The sequence below is a fragment of the Mauremys mutica genome, chromosome 4 (genome assembly GCF_020497125.1).
Source record: "Mauremys mutica isolate MM-2020 ecotype Southern chromosome 4, ASM2049712v1, whole genome shotgun sequence".
Taxonomy (NCBI): domain Eukaryota; kingdom Metazoa; phylum Chordata; order Testudines; family Geoemydidae; genus Mauremys; species Mauremys mutica.
Genome location: NC_059075.1, coordinates 117,683,651 through 117,704,889, shown reverse-complemented (window position 1 = coordinate 117,704,889; position 21,239 = coordinate 117,683,651). Strand labels below are relative to the sequence as shown.

General features: G+C 49.5%; 1 protein-coding gene across 1 annotated transcript in view; it reads left to right on the top strand.

Moving 5' to 3' along the window:
- The window catches only part of LOC123369025 (NACHT, LRR and PYD domains-containing protein 3-like), a 55,114-nt gene that overhangs the window by 21,938 nt on the left and 11,937 nt on the right, over positions 1 to 21,239 (top strand). The window contains exons 6-9 of the mRNA XM_045014397.1: positions 2,854 to 3,024; positions 4,109 to 4,282; positions 10,834 to 11,004; positions 17,259 to 17,429. Of these exons, the coding sequence (XP_044870332.1) occupies positions 2,854 to 3,024; positions 4,109 to 4,282; positions 10,834 to 11,004; positions 17,259 to 17,429 (687 nt within the window). The remainder of the gene's footprint in view (positions 1 to 2,853; positions 3,025 to 4,108; positions 4,283 to 10,833; positions 11,005 to 17,258; positions 17,430 to 21,239) is intronic.

Here is a 21,239-nt window from a genome sequence, read left to right as displayed (position 1 = left end):
TCTGGGGAGGCCAGGTCTAGTTTCTGCATCCCTGGCCTATGAAGTTTTTCACTGGACAATCGGACAGGAGAAAGGAGCTGTTTAACATCAGCAGCTGCAAAATGTCTCGACTGGGCATTTGAAATGCTGAAAGGAAGGCGGAGGTGTCCTGTGACGTGGGTCCTTAAGCCGTTGAGAGAGATCTGCCTAGTGTTACTGGTGCTTGTGTTTTGCACAACATGTGCAAGAGCCTGGCTGATGGGTGGGAGGCAGAGGCAGGCAGATTTTCAGCCTGTTTTGAACAACCTGAGAAGATGATACGTCGACTAGAAACAATCATCATGAGAACCAGGGTCAAGAAAGCCTTCTACTCATATTCTGGAAAATGGGCAGCGCGGGGTAGTAACTGTGCCCTGGTACATGGTATGGTTTGTGTTTTCCATGGACTGATGTCTAGTTGGCAGCTGGTATCAAACTGGTCCTGGGGCCAGTTTGTTCAACATCTTCATTAATGATCTGCATGATGGGGTGGATTGCACCCTCAGCAAGTTTGCAGATGACACTAAGCTGGGGGGAGAGATAGATATGCTGGAGGGTAGGGATGGGGTCCAGAGTAACCTAGACAAATTGGAGGATTGGGCCAAAAGAAATCTGATGAGGTTCAACAAGGACAATTGCAGAGTCCTGCACTTAGGATGGAAGAATCCCATGCAATGGTACAGGCTGGGGACTGACTGGCTAAGCGACAGTTCAGCAGAAAAGGACCTGGGAATTACAGTGGATGGACGAGAAGCTGGGTATGAGTCAGCAGTGTGCCCTTGCTCTCAAGAAGGCCAATGACATATTGAGCTGCATTAGTAAGAGCGTTGCCAGCAGATCGAGGGACGTGATTATTCCCGTTTATTCGGCACTGGTGAGGCCGCATATGGAGTATTGCGTCCCGTTTTGGGCCCCCAACTACAGAAAAGATGTGGACAAGAGGCCCCAGAAGCACCAGGATCCTAAATCCCTCAGAAACAGTGCAAAGGCTTTGAGGAGTGAAGGGAAATGAAGGAGCTGAGGGAGAAAGCAGCCTGGGGGTGAACCTGGAGGTTTGTTGGGTGTGAATGAGAGAAATATGGAATTGGGTGGGGTGACTGGGGGGAGGAATAGTTAGGGAGTTGGGAACCTCCTCCATGCAGACCCTGACTGACCCCTAGCCTCTCCCATTCGATCAGGCACATCTGCCCCTCCCTGTGTGTCCCTGAATCCCACTGTCCCCATCGCCATGTGCCCCTGCAGCCTCCCTCCATTCAGTCCCTGGCTCAGTGCTCTCACCCCACTAGCTCCTGACCCCAGCCCCAGTCTCTCCCTCCCTATCCCCTCTGAACCCCAGTCTGTGACCTCACCCAGCAGCCCCATGTGCCCCACTCTGTGCCCCCATATCCCATGCCTCCTATCCTAGCTCTGCAGGCAGGGTGCTGTGATGGACACAGCTGCTGCTAGCTGTTGCTGAGGGTCAGGCACTGCTATCTGTTTTGGTGCCACAGCGGCCTCTGGTGGGAAAAAGTCAGAACTGCAGCACTTCTTGGGCAGAATGTATTTTCTGCGCAGAAAAAAATTCGATGCCAGACATCCAGACATCAATTCTGCACGTGTGCAGTGGCACAGGATTCCCTCCAGGAGTAATATATTTATCCATTAAAAATCACGGCTATATTGCATTTTGGTGATTCCACATTAAGGGCCAGATGCTCAGCTGATATCAATCAGTAAAGCTCCAGTGACTTCAGAGGAGATTCAGTGACACCAGCTGACGGTCTGGCCTTGAGCATCACTGGAAATTTGGCTGAGATTTCTTAAGGGAAGTCATTTGGCATCTCTCTGTCTCTCCTTTGCATTTTGTTCTTGTACATAACATACACAACACATCTGGGCCCATTCTAGCCATCCTGTTAGTTCTTCCAAAATTCACTGTGATTTAGATCCTAAGCTTCTGAATTGTTCCCCAGCCACATTCTTCCATATCATTTTATGACAGTCCAACCTACCAGACTTTTCCACAAAAACCAAATCCTTTTTCACTGTTCATTGCATTGGTACCTTGTCTTCTGACTTCGTTGTTAAAATTTGGCTAATAAAACTTCACTACTGCTGGTGCAGTTCTTTGAGTGTTAACAACAGACACTGGCATTTTTACTGCTTGATATCCCTGTAACACTGGACCTGGCTCTTATATGCAGCAAACTGATTGTTGTGACACAGCTGAGCCATGGAGTTTTTATAGCATGGTGTGGGGGGAGGGAGGGAAGAAAAAGGTTGAGAACCGCTGCTCTAGGGTAATTCCATCCTTTTTTAGCATGTGAGATCAACACTGGGAAAACTGAAGGGGGTGGGGGCAGCCTTCTGACTTGGCAAAATTGAGCCCATCCCTGAATTCTGAATGTTCTGTACTAAGTATTCTTTAGCGGTTTGGTTGTTTGACACCGAAGTAGAAATGGGGCAGAAATGGATGAAGAACATGCTCATCCATGAAACTAAAATATACTTTCCAATGCAGCAGCATTTTCACTATTTCCTAATGAAATTCATTTATTTTTTTAACGTTCTTCTGACCACCTATTTATAATACAGTTTCTTTATTAAGGAAAGCCCAAGTGTTTATGTTCAGGAGATGGAGTTTGGGAACTCTGCCTTAGAATAACATTCATGCATGCAGACAAGATTTTTGAAATGCCTGTGTATTGAAATGCACACATGGTCATGTGATCCTCAGCATCTACTACCACCGTGCTATGATCATATTCCCAGAATAAAGGGATAATTCTAGTACTGCTGAAGGAACTGGGCAGACAGATGTGTGCTCATTTTCCTTTGTGTTCCTGTCTCCTGCAGGCTTTCTCAATGTTATCTCACAGCTGCTTGTTGTGGGGACTTGTCCTCTGTTCTCAGTACCAAACCATCCCTGACTGAGCTGGACCTCACACAGAACAAACTGGAAGATTCAGGAATGAAGCTGCTGTGTGTAGGACTGACCCATCTGAACTGCAAACTGCAGAAACTGGGGTGAGGATTTCCAAGTTTAATTTCTGTAAAGTGCTCAGCAAGGTGTGAGGCTGGTGTGTGATATCAGCTCTCTTCAGGTATCTGGAGAAGCTGAAATCTGAGGGCTTGGCTGCACTTACTGTGCTACAGTTTCAATGCTGAGTGAAGACGCTACCTATGCAAACTGAAGAACTTCTCCCATCGACATAGGCACTCCACCTCCCTGAGAGGCTTTACTAACGAATGACTTTGCCAACAATTTCACTCTAGATTCAGCCTCTGAGACTGGGCACCCTAGGGAAATTCCAGCCTTTTGTAGTATGAGGTCAGGACTAGGAGAAATTGAAGAGGGAGGCGGGAATTGATAGTTGGCAAAACTGGGCCCTTCCCTCAATCCTGATTGTTGAATACTTAGTAGATCCTAGAGGGTTGGTTGTATGAGACCTGATTGAAGAACATCCAAGAAACTAAAACATAACTTCCAGTGCAGCATTTGCGTTATTTCTCTGGGAGATTTTCCTTTCCTTTTTTTATGACTCCTCATTCATCATAATTTTTTTCTTAGGGGAAGCCTAAGTGTTTATTTTCAGGAGATGGAGTTTCGGAACTTTGCTTTGAATTCATATGAGGAAAACAGGATTGGTGAGAGTTACAGGTGCTCGTGGATTGAAACCACACATGGGTTATGTCTCCCTACAAGTTAGGGGTGTGATTCCCAGTTTACGTACACATACTCACACTAGCTCAATGAGGGCGAGTATAAATAGTGGTGTAGCTGCCGTAACATGGGCAGTAGTAAGCGCACTGAGCACAAACCCTCTGGAACCTCCGGGACACGTACTTGTCACAGCTAAGTTGTGCCACCACTGCCTGTCCTACCAGCAGCTACACTACCATTTACACTCACAGTAGTTCTCATGGAGCTACTGCAAGCACATGTACATTAATTGGGAATCGCACCATGGTCATGTGATCCTCAACAGCCACTACTATGGCTCTGTGATTTTATTCCCCAAAAAACTGAATCTTTCTAGAAACCCACTGAGGGAACTGGACAGACAGACAGACGTGCTCATTTCCCTCTCTGTTTATTTGTCTCCTGTAGGCTGATGAATTGTGGTCTGACAGCCAGTTCCTGTGGGGACCTTGCCTCTGTTCTCAGTGTCAAACCGACCCTGACTGAATTGGATCTTGCACTGAACAATCTGGGAGAGGCAGAGGGAATGAAGCATCTGTGTGAGGGGCTGAAACATCCCGACTGCAAACTGCAGAAACTCCGGTGAGCATTTACAGGTTCCTTTCTGTAGAGAACTTGGCTGGGTATGAGGATGGTGTGTGATGTCAGCTCCCTGCAGGTACAGGGAGAGGCTGGAAGCTGAGTGCCCCTCCAGTCCTTGATCTGGCAATGGCTCCCAACATCCCAATGGCCCCTCATGTTTGGAGAGTGGAAGATAAAGATTGGACCACACTGGAGTTATAGTTCAAAACCCCTGAAATTGAGGAATAAGTGATTTCCATTAGATTATAATTCTATTTTTTTTGAAAATACAATCTCATCCTCTTAGACCTAGAGTACAGCCCAGCTTAAACACCAGCATAATCATCTTTAAACATATTTACATTTATTTAGTTTAAAAATGAATAAAAGAACAAGAGGCCACAGAAGTTCCAGGAGCCTACATCTCCCAGCTGTCTGCCTGTGGGAGGGATTCTGTCTCAGGGAGTGTGACGATGCGGTTCTGGTGGGACCCAACTCAGAGTGCCAATTCAAGACAAATCGCTTAAAACAGGGCAGTTACAGCCTAAGGCCGGCGTATTTCCACCTCTAATGCAAACCAAACCAGCCAGACAAAGAGGAATTTGGTCTCACCCCACAAGTCACACAAGCAATTCCCTTAGTCACTCCAGTTTCCCAGTATCACCACCAGTGCCACTCATCCTGGGGATGAATGGTTATAAAAAACAACACCCCAGTAAAGGAAAAAGGTTTTCTTGATCCCAAAGAATTAAGCCCCAGAGCCAGGTCAATATACAAATCTGATCTTACCCACAAATCATGCTGTTGACAGTCCTTTAGAATCTAAAATCTAAAGGTTTATTCATAAAAGGAAAAAGATAGAGATGAGAGCTAGAATTGGTCAAATGAAATCAATTACATGCAGTAATGGCAAAGTTCTTAGTTCAGGTTGTAGCAGTGATGGAGTAAACTGCAGGTTCAAATCAAGTGTCTAGAGAACATCCCCCGCTGGGATGGGTCATTCAGTCCTTTGTTCAGAGCTTCAGTTTATAGCAAAGTCGCTCCAGGGGTAAGAAGCAGGATTGAAGACAAGATGGAGATGAAGCATCAGCCTTTTATAGTCTTTTCTAGGTGTAAGAACACTTCTTTGTTCTTCCTGTGGAAAATTAAAGCAAAATGGAGTCTGGAGTCACATGGGCAAGTCCCTGCATACTTTGCTGAGTTACAAGGCGTATCTGCCTCCTCTCAATGGGTCAATTGTGTAGCTGATGGTCCTTAATGGGCCATCAAGCAGGCTGGGCAGAGCTAACACCAACTTGTCTGGGATGTCTCCCAGAAGCATAGCACAAGTTTGAAATACAGACAGTACAGAGCCAATATTCATAACTTCAATGGGAACATGATAGCATAATCATAACCCGCAACCTATAACCTGGTCTTAGACACCTTATATGACCCCCTTTACATAAGATTTGGTGCCACTACAGGACCTTGGTTGCAACCATGTTCTATATGGTCCCAGATTATATCAATAACATCACAGGGAGGAAGAATTCTTCCTGCACATCCTTCACCCATGGGGGGAGTTGCCTGCAGCTGAACACCTTCACAAGCTGGAGCAGTTCTTTGGTTTGCCCAGCTGGCTGTGCTGGACAGTGCATCATGGGACTTTTATCGTGGTCCCCTTCTGCTCTTTCCTGACTCCTTTGCTACTGCTTCTGCCCCTGAGGTGGGGAAATAAGGGATCAGACCCTATGCTTAGGGAAGTGTGAGCTGTGGTTGTGCCCAGCCACTGAAAGGGGTGCAAGGAGAGGGAGGCTTCATGTACCCTCCCCTTGTGCACCTCTGAGCAGCCTGGCTCAGTGTGACCTGCAATGTTCACCATTTTCAGCTCCCGCCTGGCTGAGGTGTCTCTGGCCTGTGAAGTACCTGCAGTGGGAGCTGAAGCTAGACTCAGCTGAGAGAAGCTACCAGTTTGTTGAAATACCCTTGACAAGTAACCCTTCTGGGGAAAAAAACCTTTACAGTCACTAATATAGCAGGAACCCCTGAAGTCAGTGGATGGAATAGCCCTTCATCACACTGATCCAAATCAGGGGAGTAGGCAGGGCCAGGAAATAGCGACAGTTTATTTCCAGCACTCCTGTGTATCAGACCTTTGTCACCTGCTGTTCAAAGAGAACTAAAACCTTTCGTTAAATGAAGCACTCTCACTCGGGAAGAGAATTTGACAGAGAACTGGAGGAGGAGGTGGCTGCACTTCCAGATGTTCCTGGAAGCAAATGTCCTTACAGAAAAAACAGTGAGATCAACCTCCTCCATCCTGCTGCATGTAGGATTCATAGGGGGACCAGGTGGATGATTTTTCCTCCCAGAATCCTATTGCTCTATGACCTCCAACTGGGGGAGAGTGAGCTGGCAAACAGGGCTTAGGGGTGCCTCTGTTCTCTGGCAGGGGAATCTGGGCAGTGGAAGGTGATCTGTGGCTACGACCAAGAAGAGAGGGCTTGATTCTTTTGTCTGGGATGGGACATGGGAGCCTACTGATGGGCAAGTTTGTACTTTTGCTCTGGAAGGTTGTGACCCTCGGCAGCTCTGTTTTCACACCCTATGTAGTGCAATAATATTTATGCAAAATATGCTTTGTGAACTATCATATGAACGCTAACAACATGCTGGTTATTAATATCATTAAATGCATGTGTTAATGTTATATGTGAAGCTCTGAATCCCCCCTGTAGGATGTTACTAACATTTGTTTGGCCCAGACAATCTGGGGAGTGGGTAAACAGGTTTTTTCCAGACAAATGAAAGGCCAGTGTCCCCATCCATCCAGGTGCAGTCACAGATAATTGGCAATCACAGTCCAGTAGCCATTCACTGGCATATTGGAGGCTGCAGGGACAGATCAATTTGTATTGTAGAAAGCACCAGTGGGGAAGAAACCATCATGGAACCTTCTCCACCACACTCCTTGCTGTGAAGAAAGGTGCCAGTGCACAGAACTTTGAGCAGGTTACATTTCAAATGTTCACTGGATTATAAAAGAGAGGGGGCAAAGAACCCCAAGTTGTCTTTCACCTAAGACGACATAGGAACCAAGCGCTTTGTACTCGGTGGGAGTTCATGACCAGGGGGTTGGTCGGTCATCGTGCTGGAAGGAAGTGTGGGAAGAATCTTAGCTTGTAGTTTTGTTAAATCTTAGTCACTAGAAAGTGTTTTTCATTTGTAACCATTTTGTGTTTATCCTCTGTACCTTTTTTCATTAACTTTTCGATTTAAAAGCAAAACAAGTTTATTTAATCTAAACTGGCCCAGAGCTGTTTGAAATTTAATTGAAATGATTCTTAATTCCAGTTAAAGTAATCAGCTGTAGTTTTGGAAGGGCAGGGGCCGGGGCTGGGAGTTCTGCTCCTTTCCCCACTGCCCCTCCCAGCGGAGAAAGGAGCAGAACTCCTGGACCCTCCTCTTGCCCTTCCATGGAGCTGCAGCTCCATCTGTGTGCCACAGCAACAGTCCCGTCAGAGGAGAGAGCTGGGGGGCGGGGTTGGGGATTCTGCTCCTTTCCCTGCTGGGAGGGGCAGCGGGGAAAGGAGCAGAATGCCGGCAGCTCCTGTGGCAGCTGTACCACCAGCCTCCAGCCCTCCCCGCCACAAATTCCATCTCCAGCGCAGCAGGAGGAGGACAGAGTCCCAGCTAACTTGGGGTGGATGTGGGGAGTGGACGGGGAGAGCGTGGGGGCTCTGGGCTGGGGGCAGGGCGGTGAGCAGTCACATGGAGGATCACGTGCCCCCCTTAGCTGGTGCCGCCCCCCCATACTGGTAAGACATGGAATTTACTTGCACCACTACCTTGTGGGGTTCAGGCAGGGCCCATGGTGACACAGCCCCTCACTGCTCAGGATTGCATCCCTGAACATGGCAAAGATGTTGCACTTTTCTCAAGAGATTTTCAGGTGCGTTTGGGACCCACATGTCTCGGACTGAGGCAGCCACATCAGCAGTGGCTGCTGGTTCTCAGCTCACTGCTACATGTGGGATTCGAAGTTGGCAACACATCCCAGTGAGAGCACTAAGCAAACTGCTGTGAATAGTCAGTCACAGATTTCAAAGTTAGTGATCGATGTGAGACTACCGCTTGGGAAAGGCACTCCCAGAACTGCAAGGTGAGACCTATATGTTATGGACCTGGGGGCTGCCAAGTGCCATGTATCTCATGTGACATTCATGCATTTGACAAACCTGTCACTCCTGCCCACATTTCAGCTGGAATCCCATGTGTGCAGATGAGAAGGAAGCAGGAACTGTAATTCCTGCTGCCAAGAGCTATGGTTCACTATTGCTTCATATTTTTGGAAGCAGGAACAAGGGAAGTAAATGTGGTATAAAACAACAAGGAGTCTAGTGGCACCTTAAAGACTAACAGATTTATTTGGGCATAAACTTTTGTGAATAAAACATCACTTCTTCAGATGCAGCTTCTTCAGATAAAAGTGCTATGTTACCTGTTATGGATTGTGTTTTCAATGCACTGATGCACACAAGGTATGAAATGTAAACCTGATGTGTGTGCTGTTATGAGATGTTTTCCTTGGGGAAATGTCCTGGTTTTCTTACATTTGGAGTTTGCTCCTCCAGTTCCAGATGGGGCAGGGGAACTGTAACTAAGGGTACGTCTTCACTACCCGCCATATCGGCGGGTAGCAATCGATTTCTCGGGGATCGATATATCGCGTCTCATCTAGACGTGATATATTGATCCCCGAACGCGCTGCTGTTGACTCTGTAACGCCACCAACCCAAATGGCGGTAGCGGAGTCGACATGGGGAGCTGCGGACATTGATCCCGCACCGTGAGGACAGTAGGTAATTCGATATAAGATACTTCGACTTCAGCTACGTTATTCACGTAGCTGAAGTTGCGTATCTTATATCGATTTTCCCCCGTAGTATAGACCTGCCCTGAGTGTTTCCTGCCTGGGTATGTGACATTTGCCTTTGAGTTTGTGCCCCTCCACATTCTGGAAGGTGACATGCTGGGCAGCAATCGGAGCTGGATATTGTCAGAGATCAGAGAGGCTGGTCTGGCATTTAGATCTGATCATGGGCAGGCCCAGGCTTAGTCTGATCATCTCTGGGAAAGAGCTCCCCAGCCAGGGTGCGAGAATGCTCTGCCTGTGGCCCTGAGAGTCTGACCTGGGCTTTGTTAGCTGTAGTGCCCTGGGCTATGTAGTCAGGGTGGTGGATCATGGTGGATGAACAGTCTGAGACAGCCATGCCCTGAGCTGTTACAAGTCTTGTAAATTAGGGCTACTGCAGGGTTTTTAATTAAACCCTGAAATGCAGAGGAGTTTGGTGGAGTTTGAGAGCAATGGTGGGATATGTTATCCTCAAATAAATACACTGATTTGTATTCTATGAACCGTAGTTTGCATGTGACATTTTCTTTTTGCCCTGGAAGAGTGGATTTCAGTCTCTCAAACAGAGAGATTCAGGAGTGACATAACTTTGTGAAGGGCTGAAAGATCCCAACTGTAAAATACAGAGATCAGTGTCAGCAACTTTATAATTCCCTCACTATTCTTCATTTCCCACACCAATCTATGTATATTTTTGTCCACTGCTAAATTGTAAAGCCTTAGATTGTGTCAGGGCACACATGGCCAGTGCTTCTTGGTTTGCACGCTAATGGCTAGATCCTCAGCTGGTGCAAATCACCAAAATTCCACTGACTTCAAAATTCGGTTCACAGGTTTACACTAGCTGAGGGTCTGAGCTTGAACATCATTGGAAATTCAGTTGAACTTTCTTAAGGGACGCCATGAGACATATCTTGGTTTCTCCTGGCAGTGTAACTCTGGGTTCATTCTGTCCATCATTTCACCTCTTCCCAACTTCACTGTATTTTAGCTACTAAGTTTCTGAACTATCCCCAGCCACACCCATAACGCTCGGAGGCAGTCAGCCACCAATGCAGTTACAACAGTGAAAGACTTTAACAAGAATGTCACGATAGGTCTATGGACTCTCTAGGGAAATCCCAGCCTTGTGTTGTAAAGCCCAGGGAAAATGTGAGAGGAAGGGGGAAATTGAGATTTGGCATAATGGAGCCCATCCCCAAATCAGTACTAAGTATTCCATAGATGGCAGCTTGTCTGCTGCATCCGAAGTGGAAATGAGGCAGTGAGAGAGAAGAACAGGCTCCTGCCATCTATGAAAGAAAAGAATAGCTTTGAGTGCAGCAGCAGTTTCATTATTTTCCAATGAGAGGCTTTTCCCTCATTTCTTTCCCCTTTTCTGGCCCCTCCTTTAATAATGTTTCTTTATTAGCAGAAGTGTTTCTGCTTAGGGGATGGAGCGTGGGACCTTTGTGTTAGAATAACATTTATATGTGGAACACAGGATTAATGAAAGCTGCAGCTGGATGTATTTGAAATTCACACACTGGCATGTGGTCATCTTCAGCCACTACTACATCTTTGTGATTTTTATTCCCAGAATACAGTAATCTTTCTAGAAACCCTAGGGAGCCCATGGAGGGAATGGGACAGACAGAAGTGCTAATTTCCCTGTCTGTTTGTCTGTCTCCTGCAGGTTGATGGGTTGCCAACTCACAGTCACTTGTTGCCGGGATCTCTCCTCTATTTTCAGTATCAACCAGACTCTAACCGAGTTGGAGCTGCGGGGGAACCTCCTTAGAGACTCAGGAGTGCAGCTGCTGTGTGAGGGACTGAAGCATCCAAACTGCAAATTGCAGAAATTGGGGTGAGTATTTACAGGTTTTCTTTCTGTAAAGAACTGAGCAGGGGGTGCAGATGGTGTCAGATGTCATCTCCCTGCAGGTACATTGTGAGGACAAAAGCAGCCATAGCCCCAGGAACTAGGGGTGGGTTTCACTGTGAGAAGTTGGCTGGTGCTGGTGCGGTCAGAAGCATATACATGCTTTATAGCAGATGTCCCCAGTTTGTGTGGTGTGCCCCCCTAGGTGGTCATGAGGAACGTTTTGAGGGGTGCAGCTGAGGCCTGGGCCAGCCCCTGGGGGGTGGGGGTGGGGGTGGGGAGGGAGTACCACTCAGTTCCACTCCTGGCCCCAGCCTGGCTGCTGGCCCCAGCTGCCAGTCCAGGGGCTCTCTGCTCCTGACCCCGCCACTGAGTATCGGCTGCAGAACCCGCACCTGGGGCTCCACTCCTGGGTCCTGGCTGCAGTTCTGCACCCAGGGCTCCCAGCCAGGCCCCCCTTAGACCCCTGTCTGCATCCCCACTCCCAGAGTCTCAGCCCCACTCCTGGCCCCAGCTGGGGAGGGTGAGGTAATTGGGGACTACTGTCTTTCAGCACCCCCATTGTGAATCATAGAATCATAGAATATCAGGATTGGAAGGGACCTCAGAAGGTCATCTAGTCCAACCCCCTGCTCAAAGCAATACCAATTCCCAACTAAATCATCCCAGCCAGGGCTTTGTCAAGCCTGACCTTAAAAACCTCTAAGGAAGGAGAGTCCACCACCTCCCTAGGGAACCCATTCCAGTGCTTCACCACCCTTCTAGTGAAAAAGTTTTTCCTAATATCCAACCTAAACCTCCCCAACTGCAACTTGAGACCATTACTCCTTGTTCTGACATCAGGTACCACTGAGAACAGTCTAGATCCATCCTCTTTGGAAACCCCTTTCAGGTAGTTGAAAGCGGTTATCAAATCTCCCCTCATTCTTCTCTTCTGCAGACTAAACAATCCCAGTTCCCTCAGCCTCTGCTCATTAGTCATGTGCTTCAGCCCCCTAATCATTTTTGTTGCCCTCTGCTGGACTCTCTCCATTTTTCCACATCCTTCTTGTAGTGTGGGGCCCAAAACTGGACACAGTACTCCAGATGAAGCCTTACCAATGTCAAATAGAGGGGAATGATCACGTCCCTCAATCTGCTGGCAATGCCTCTACTTATACAGCCCAATATGCCATTAGCCTTCTTGGCAACAAGGGCACACTGTTGACTCATATCCAGCTTCTCATCCACTATAACCCCTAGGTCCTTTTCTGCAGAACAGCTTCCTAGCCATTCGGTCCCTAGTCTGTAACAGTGCATGGGATTCTTCCGTCCTAAGTGCAGGACTCTGCACTTGTCCTTGTTGAACCTCATCAGGTTTCTTTTGGCCCAGTCCTCTAATTTGTCTAGGTCCCTCTGTATCCTATCCCTACCCTCCAGCGTATCTACCACTCCTCCCAGTTTAGTGTCATCTGCAAACTTGCTGAGAGTGCAGTCCACGCCATCCTCTAGATCAGGGGTCTCAAACTCAAATGACCCCGAGGGCCGCATGAGGACTAGTGCATTGGCCCGAGGGCCGCATCACTGACACGCCCCCTTGCTGCCCCAGGCCCCACCCCCAATCCACCCCTTCCATGAGGCCCCGCCCCTGCCCTGTCTCTTCTCCACCTCCTCCCCTAAGCGCGCGCAGTTTTAATAAATATATACACTCAGTAATGCACCTCACTCAAAGGACAAAACACGCACTTAGATTTACTGCCTAAGGCTCTGGGAGGGAGTTTGGGTGGGGGAGGGGGTCTGGATGCAGGCTCTGTGCTCGATGCAGGCTCCAGGCTGCGGCAGGGGGTGGGGGTGCAGGCTTTGGGACGGAGTTTGGGGATAGGAGGGAGTGCAGGGGTGAGGGCTGTGGGCGAGGGGTACATGATGCAGGAGGGGGCTCAGGGCTAGGGAAGAGGGTTGGGCTGTGGGGTGAGGGCTGTGGATGAGGGGTTCATGATGCGAGGGGGCTCAGGGCTAGGGAAGAGGGTTGGGCTGTGGGGTGAGGGCTGTGGATGAGGGGTTCATGATGCGAGGGGGCTCAGGGCTAGGGAAGAGGGTTGGGCTGTGGGGTGAGGGCTGTGGATGAGGGGTTCATGATGCGAGGGGGCTCAGGGCTAGGGAAGAGGTTTGGAGTGTGGGGTGAGGGCTGTGGATGAGGGGTTCATGATGTGGGGGCGCTCAGGGCTGGGGCAGAGGATTAGGGTGTGGGGGGATGAGGGGTTCATGATGTGGGGGCGCTCAGGGCTGGGGCAGAGGATTAGGGTGTGGGGGGATGAGGGCTCTGGCTGGGGCTGAGGATTAGGGTGCAGGGGGATGAGGGGTTCATGATGTGGGGGTGCTCAGGGCTGGGGCTGAGGATTAGGGTGCGGGGGGAATGAGGGCTCTGGCTGGGGCTGAGGGTTTGGGGTTGGAGAGGCTCAGGGTAAGGGAAGCCTGCCTTGCCAGTACTGGCGGAGGGCAGGCACTAGGACCCTGCACCCTAATCCTCAGCCCCAGCCAGAGCCCTCATCCCCCCACACCCTCATCCTCTGCCCCAGCCCTGAGCGCCCCCACATCATGAACCCCTCATCCCCCCACACCCTAATCCTCTGCCCCAGCCCTGAGCGCTTCCCTTCCCCCCCCCCCCCAGCCCGGCCCCGGCGGGTCCCGCTTCCCTTCCCCCGGCCCGGCCCCGGCGGGTCCCGCTTCCCTCCCCCGGGCCCGGCCCCGGGCCCGGCCCCGGCGGGTCCCGCTTTCCCCCCCCCCTTACCCGAGCGCGTCTCCGGCGGTCCCGCTCAGAGCCACGTGGTGAGGGGGCGGGGCTGGGAGCTCCACGCTGAGCGCAGCGCTCAGCCCAGAGCTCCCAGCCCCGCCCCCTCCCCACGTGGCTCGGATCGGGGCGGGGCTCAGGCGCTCGGACGGAGACTCGGCGCTCTATGCGCCGAGGCTCCAGGAGAGGGGCGGAGGCGGGAGCCTCCGCTTTTCTCTTGGGGGCCCCTGCGGAGCTCCCCTGGGGAGCTCCGCGGGCCGCAGGGAAGAGCTCCGCGGGCCGCATGCGCGGGCCGCATGTTTGAGACCCCTGCTCTAGATCATTAATGAAGATATTGAACAAAACCGGCCCCAGGACTGACCCTTGGGGCACTCCACTTGAAACCGGCTGCCAACTAGACATGGAGTCGTTGATCACTACCTGTTGAGCCCGATGATCTAGCCAGCTTTCTATCCACCTTATAGTCCAATCATCCAGCCCATACTTCTTTAACTTGCTGGCAAGAATACTGTGGGAGACCATATCAAAAGCTTTGCTAAAGTCAAGGAATAACACATCCACTGCTTTCCTCCCTCATCCACAGACCCAGTTATCTCCTCATGGAAAAGTGGAGTGTTCCAGCGCCACTGAAAACAGTTGATGTGTTAGTGGCTCACAACACCTCACAATGTAAAGGGGGGAGGCACATGAACACCCCTTGTGTCGCCTCTTGGACTTGGGGGAAACTCCATTCCCACCTCTCTACAGGGCAGCCAATCCCGCCGGCTCCTGGGAGGCTGGGGCCACAGGAGTGTTGAGCATGTGCCACCAAGCCAGAGGGAAACACACCACAGTTTCTCCTCAGAGATCCTACATCCTTGCGGATTCATCAGCAGGGGGAGAGAGCAGACAATGCCCCTACTTCCATCTAAGCAGAGCCCAGAGACCTTGCTCCTGCACCTTCCCCAGTGACCCCCATCCTGTGCCCAGTCTGGGGCCACGGCACTCACCCCAACCTGCAGAATTACCTGCATGGGAAGGGGGCTGTTAAGGGGCTTATTCCTTCACCCTCTCACTTCCCTGGTCCTTCTCGCATGAACAGAGAGCAACAATACCCAAAGTCCAAAGGTGCAAACAACTTGATGTTTATTGAGGTGAACTTCCAGCAAGAATGATTCCAGTTTCCTTCCTCAGTTTCCCCTTCCCTGCTCTGACACCTCAGAGCCTTGCCTGTGTCCCTGTTCCCATTCCCTGTTCCCATTCCCCCCCTTAGCGAAATATGATTCCAATTCCTCCACCTCATTCCCTTTTCCCATTCCACCCCCCTTACTTCCTGATTGACTGCAGACTATATAGTAAAACTTGAGTTCTGCTTAGCTATACCTTAACCAATCATTTTACTGAAATTTAACTAACCAATCCTAACATACTGTAACATGGTTATTTAACAAATTTTATCCCACCACCTTAATTGGTTTACACCCAACAAAATTAATTATACAGCAGACAGAAACAATCACAGAACCAGACAGGGATTATACAGACAAACAATAGGGAAGTGGAGACGACAGTGATAGAACAATACAGAAATGAGGGTTTCACCTCCGAACTATTGATAAGTGAGTTCTTGCCAGACAGGATACTATCAAACTAAGTTTCCTTTTACATCTCCTAGGCTCTTCTGGAGGTGATAGGAATCTCAGGACAGGATTGTATTCCTAACAGCCCAATAGCACCTTATTCCAATGTGACTAGTTCGGAATGTGAGGATGTAACCATACACTTCCCAGTTTATGGCTTAGCTGAAGGCCTTAGCCTAAGAACCAGGCCTCAGACTGTCACAGTAAGAGAAGGCCTTTACACAGACAGACAGTGATTTTGGCTTTGGCTACACTTGCAGATTTGCAGTGCTGCAGCAGGGTGTGAAAAAACACCCTCTCCAGCGCTGCAAATTGCGGCGCTGCAAAGCGCCAGTGTGGTCAAAGCCCCAGCGCTGGAAGCACGGCTCCCAGCACTGTACGCTAATCCCCACAGGGAGGTGGACTACGGACAGGGCTGGGAGACCTCTCTCCCAGCGCTGGTGCTTCGATCACACTCGCGCTTCAAAGCACTGCCGCGGGAGCACTCCCGCGGCAGCGCTGTGCAGCGCTAAGTATAGCCATATCCTTAGATTCTTTCTTTATACCTGTATAACTAGCTAAGTGATAAGCATACACCTAAATTCTTAAAGTATAGACCTTTACAGACAGGCCTGAATATCTATATCCTATCAGGGGGCTGTGTCTGTCCTTCCACTGTGCTCCCCCCGGCATGTTTCTGGCTTGCTCAGCCCCTCTCCCCAGCAGCCAGACCCAGGCGGGGTGTGGAAGGGCAGGGGGATTGCAGCTCTGGGTTGCTGCCTCTGTGCAGCGTGGTGACTGTCTGAGAATGATCCTTGCTCAGGAGGTGGCAACAGCCTGCCTCCTCCACTCCTGGCCAGGGCCTGGTTGGCCAAGCAAGCTGGAGTCTCCCCTCCCCGCAGCACGTTTGTGGGCTGCTGTATGAAGCCCTGGCTTGCCAGCTTACTTGGAGAACTCCCTCTGAAGTCTGAAATCACTAGGGGGTGAATAATGCAAAATTAGAAAGCTGGTTATACAGCTACTCAGCCTTTTGGGGCTTGACTTCCTAGGGAAAGGGGCAGTGACTAGCATTATCTGTTTTCAGGAGCCTGGAGACAAAATAAGAGTTTGGTATAAAAGGCTGAGTTTATCTTGACAGGGGGATCTTCTCTTTGATACAACAAATAGATGTAACCTTTTATTCAAAGCAAGACCCCATCCTGCTGAAGGGTTGGAAAACTGGAACCTGCCTGGGTCTCTATAGAACTGATGAGGGGTGGGGGGCGGCTACTCATAAACTATTTAAAACCTGTTAATTTTTTTGTTTTCTCTTTGTTTTTGCCCTTAAATCTGCTTTGAGAGAGCTGGTTGGTCACCGGTAGATCACAGTCATAGGCTTTGGAGAGAAAGCAAAGCCCAAGGACTGCACTTAGACATTCTGGGGATAATCAGAATGCAACTGCCAGCTTTTTGCCACAGCCTCCACCCCTGGTCAGAAGGGAATGGGATGCAGGTCTCTGCCTAGAGAGAGGTGACAGCTAGAGGCCTGAGTAGTTTTCCATGAGCAGATCACAGAGAGGGTCAAAGGTGCAGTTAACCTAAAACGCTGACAGACGGGAGTGAAGGGGCTTGAAATGTCTCATTCATTCTTGGTACAGAAATTGGTCCAGGGTGAAATGCAAGCAATGGGGCTTAGGCAGGATGTCACACCCAACACTGGTTTCTCATTGGCCAATGGGGGAGATTTGGGACAGGGCCTGGGGTAGGAATTATGGCCCATTCTCAATGCTGATTGGTCAGGGAGTGAGGGTGGTGGGGAGGCCACCTGTCAGAACAGCTGTGAGGAGCCCCGTTCACATCAGGATTGCTCTTCTCTGCCTTTTTCTCTCCTGCAGGCTGAAGAATTTCCTTCTCACAGGGGCTTGCTGTGAGGATCTCGCTGCTGTTCTCAGCATCAGTGGGAGCCTGATAGAGCTGGAGCTGGGTATTGATCATCTGGGAGATTCCGGAGTGCAGCTGCTGTGCGAGGGACTGAAACACCCTGACTGCAAACTGCAGAGACTGGAGTAAGTAACGTTTGGCTGTGTGTTCACAGGTGTCCTTACCCAAAGCACTTGACAGGGTGTCGTGGAAAAATTAACCACGCCTTTGATTTTGGGTCAGACACAGCCTTGAGGCACCTTTATTATTACAAGCATGCATGCAGGGAGAGGGTTAAGCTTCCCTCTGCCTGTTACAAATTTTACCAAGCTTATAAAGGTTAAAACCGCAAATTAACACGTACTTAGATTTCCTTATTTGGTTTTTCCTGTTATTGTTCTTTGACAGTTTTCGTTGGTAGTCTGTCTGCCTTAAGACCCCTCCTTTGCGGTTGCATTGGATAAGGCTCTTGTCGTATTCTAGCTGAGCTTCCCTTAGTTCCCCTTTTTCTGGTTTCTTCATCACCACCACCACCCCTCGCCCCCTTATACAGACAGACAAGTTTTGCAGAAGTTAACCTTTGTCCTATATAGCAATTGGGTTTTGCTAACAGGCCTGGGCCTGAAAGGCGGGGGTTAGGATACAGTCTGCTTCTGACCCTATGGGTGGGGGTCTGGCAAATTCCCTATCACATTACAAATCTTAATTGTTAATAAGCCTTATTGTTTACCAAATTGCCCAATACAACTGCTTCCAATAGAGTTGCACAGCAAGCCCCCTCCCAACTACATGTGCGCCCACCTACGTGCGGCTACATTGTACAAGACTCTTTATTAATTTTCCATTGCTAATATGCTGTTATACTAGGCCATGTTTCACAATTATCAGTAGGCGTTGGTTCCCCTTTCTCCTGTTGGCCTTTCGATTATGCCATACCAGCTATCCTATGTCTTAATATCAAGCTGACCTATAATGGCCTAATGTTAATTATGCTCAGCTAATTCAACTTGGGGCAAGCGGGACACAGTCTGGGGCAAGTGGGACCCCTTAAAATCCCTAACACAGGGTGTGTGATTAGTGTCTGTCATCTGCTCCCTGCAGTGACATGGAGAAGCTGAAAGTTCAGGGTCTCTGCAGCACTTGTGTCAATGGCTCACAACATGCCCCAACCTGAAAAATGGAAATTTTTAAGTAAAGTGAGGCCCACACCAGCAGCTGGATCTGCTGCCCATTGGTATTTGGTAAATCAATGGTTTTATTTTATTTTTTTCCCCAAAACAATTCTTAATAAAATGCATTTGTTTTGAAATTGCCCTTTCAGCTAACTGCCTGCTTTATAGATTGTTTGAATGACTTTTGACACCTTGAAATATTAATTTGAAATTAATGAAAGCAAAAGAGGCTCCAGGACTCTGAGAATTTCTCAATTTCCTCATCTGAGCTGAACTATCCAATCTGGGGGTACGTCTACACTACGGGATTATTCCGATTTTACATAAACCGGTTTAGTAAAACAGATTGTATAAAATCGAGTGCACGCGGCCACACTAAGCACATTAATTCGGTGGTATGCGTCCACGGTCCGAGGCTAGCATCGATTTCTGGAGCGTTGCACTGTGGGTAGCTATTCCATAGCTATCCCATAGTTCCTGCAGTCTCCCCCGCCCCTTGGAATTCTGGGTTGAGATCCCAGTGCCTGATGGGGCAAAAATCATTGCCGCGGGTGGTTCTGGGTAAATGTCGTCAGTCACTCCTTCCTCTGGGAAAGCAACGGCAGACAATCATTTCGCGCCCTTTTTCCCTGGATTGCCCTGGCAGACGCCATAGCATGGCAACCATGGAGCCTGTTTTGCCTTTTGTCACTGTCACCGTATGTGTACTAGATGCCGCTGCCAGAGGCGATTCAGCAGCGCTACACAGCAGCATTCATTTGCTTTTGCATGATAGCAGAGATGGTTATCAGCTGTTCTGTACCATCTGCTTCCATTGTAAATTGACAATGAGATGATGGTTACCAGTCCTTCTGTACTGTACTCTCTGCTGCTGTCATGGGTGCCCCTGGCTGAGGTCGGCTGGGGGTGCAAAAGACAAAAATGGGAATGACTCCCCGAGTCAATCCCTCCTTTTTGATATTTAAAAATAGAATCGGTCCTGCCTAGAATATGGGGCAAGTGTACTAGAGAACCAGTGTATCAGATAACCAGAGAGCATAGCCGCTCCGTGTCAGATCCCGCAGAAATGATGAGCTGCATGCCATTCACAGGGGGTGCCCCTGCAACAACCCCACCCATTGCTTCCCTCCTCCCCCAGCCTTTCTGGGCTACCGTTGCAGTGTTCCCCCCATTTGTGTGATGAAGTAATAAAGAATGCAGGAATAAGAAACAGTGACTTGTTAGTGAGATAAAATGAGGGGAAGGCAGCCTCCAGCTGCTATGATAGTCCAGACAGGACATTAAGCAGTGTGGGGGAGAGGAGCCCAGCATGCTGCTGCTATGATAGTCCAGGCAGTACAGAATCTTTTCTTTACACATGAAGGGCGGGGCCTGATGGAGCTCAGCCCCCTGTTGCTATGATGAAGATGGTTACCAGCTGTTCTGTACCATCTACTGGGAATGATCAGGAGTTTTTTACCCAGGCGCCCCCGGCGGACCTCACCTGAGGCCAGCCAGGGGCACTCACGGGCTGATGATGAGGATGGATACCAGTCCTTCTGCACTGCACCATCTGCCACAAGGCTGCTGCTGCTGATGGATATCAGTCATATTGCACCATCTGCCACCAGGGAGGGGGAAAGAGGATACTGCATTTGACTGCCGCAGCATCGCGTCTACCAGCAGCATTCAGTAGACATAGGGTGACATTTAAAAGAGTCAAGAGAGGATTTTTTTCCCTTTTACTTCTGGGGGGTGGGTGTGGGGGGGTAAATTGACGAGCTATGCCCTGAACCACCGCAGACACTGTGTTTGACCCTACAGGCATTTGGAGCTCAGCCAAGAATGCAAATGCTTTTCGGAGACTGCAGGAACTGTGGGATAGCTTGAGTCCTCAGTCCCCCCTCCCTCCCTCCATGAGTGTCCATTTGATTCTTTGGCTTTCCGTTACGCTTGTCACGCAGCAGTGCGCTGAGTCCCTGCTGTGGCCTCTGTCTGGAGATTTTTTAAAAATGCTTTGGAATTTTGTCTTCTGTAACGGAGCTCTGATAGAACAGATTTGTCTGCCCATACAGCGATCACATCCGTATGGTCCATGCTGGAGCTCTTTTTGGATTTGGGATTGCATCGCCACCCGTGCTGATCGGAGCTCCACGCTGGGCAAACAGGAAATGATATTCAAAAGTTCGCGGGGCTTTTCCTGTCTACCTGGCCACTGCATCCGAGTTCAGATTGCTGTCCAGAGCGGTCAGTGGTGCACTGTGGGGTACCGCCTGGAGGCCAATACCGCCTGGAGGCCAATAGTGCGGCCACACTAATTCTAATCCAATATGGTAATACCGATATTAGCGCTACTCCTCTTGTTAGGGAGGAGTACAGAAACCGGTTTAATGAGTGCTTTATATCGATATAAAGGGCCTCTTAGTGTGGACCGGTGTGGCGTTAAATCGGTTTAACGCTCCTAAAATCGGTTTAAACGCGTAGTGTAGACCAGGCCTGGGTTTCAGCTTCAGCCCCAGCCACGATGGGTCCTGTCTTTGAAGTTCCCAGAGTTGGGGCTGAAGGAAGCTGATCACAGCCAATCACACCACCAGTTTGGAAAAATACCCTTTAAAGTGAAGCCTTACGGGAATGTGGGTGTGTGTCTTTATACTTACAAACAGGGGAGGTGAGAACAGGTGCCATTGTTGGACTCACCATAAAAAACTAAACCCTTTGGGGATAGCAATGGCTCTGTAAGAACCTCCAGAACTAGAACTTGTGGGTTCTGGGCCACTGATGCTCACACATCAACTCCAGAAGGCT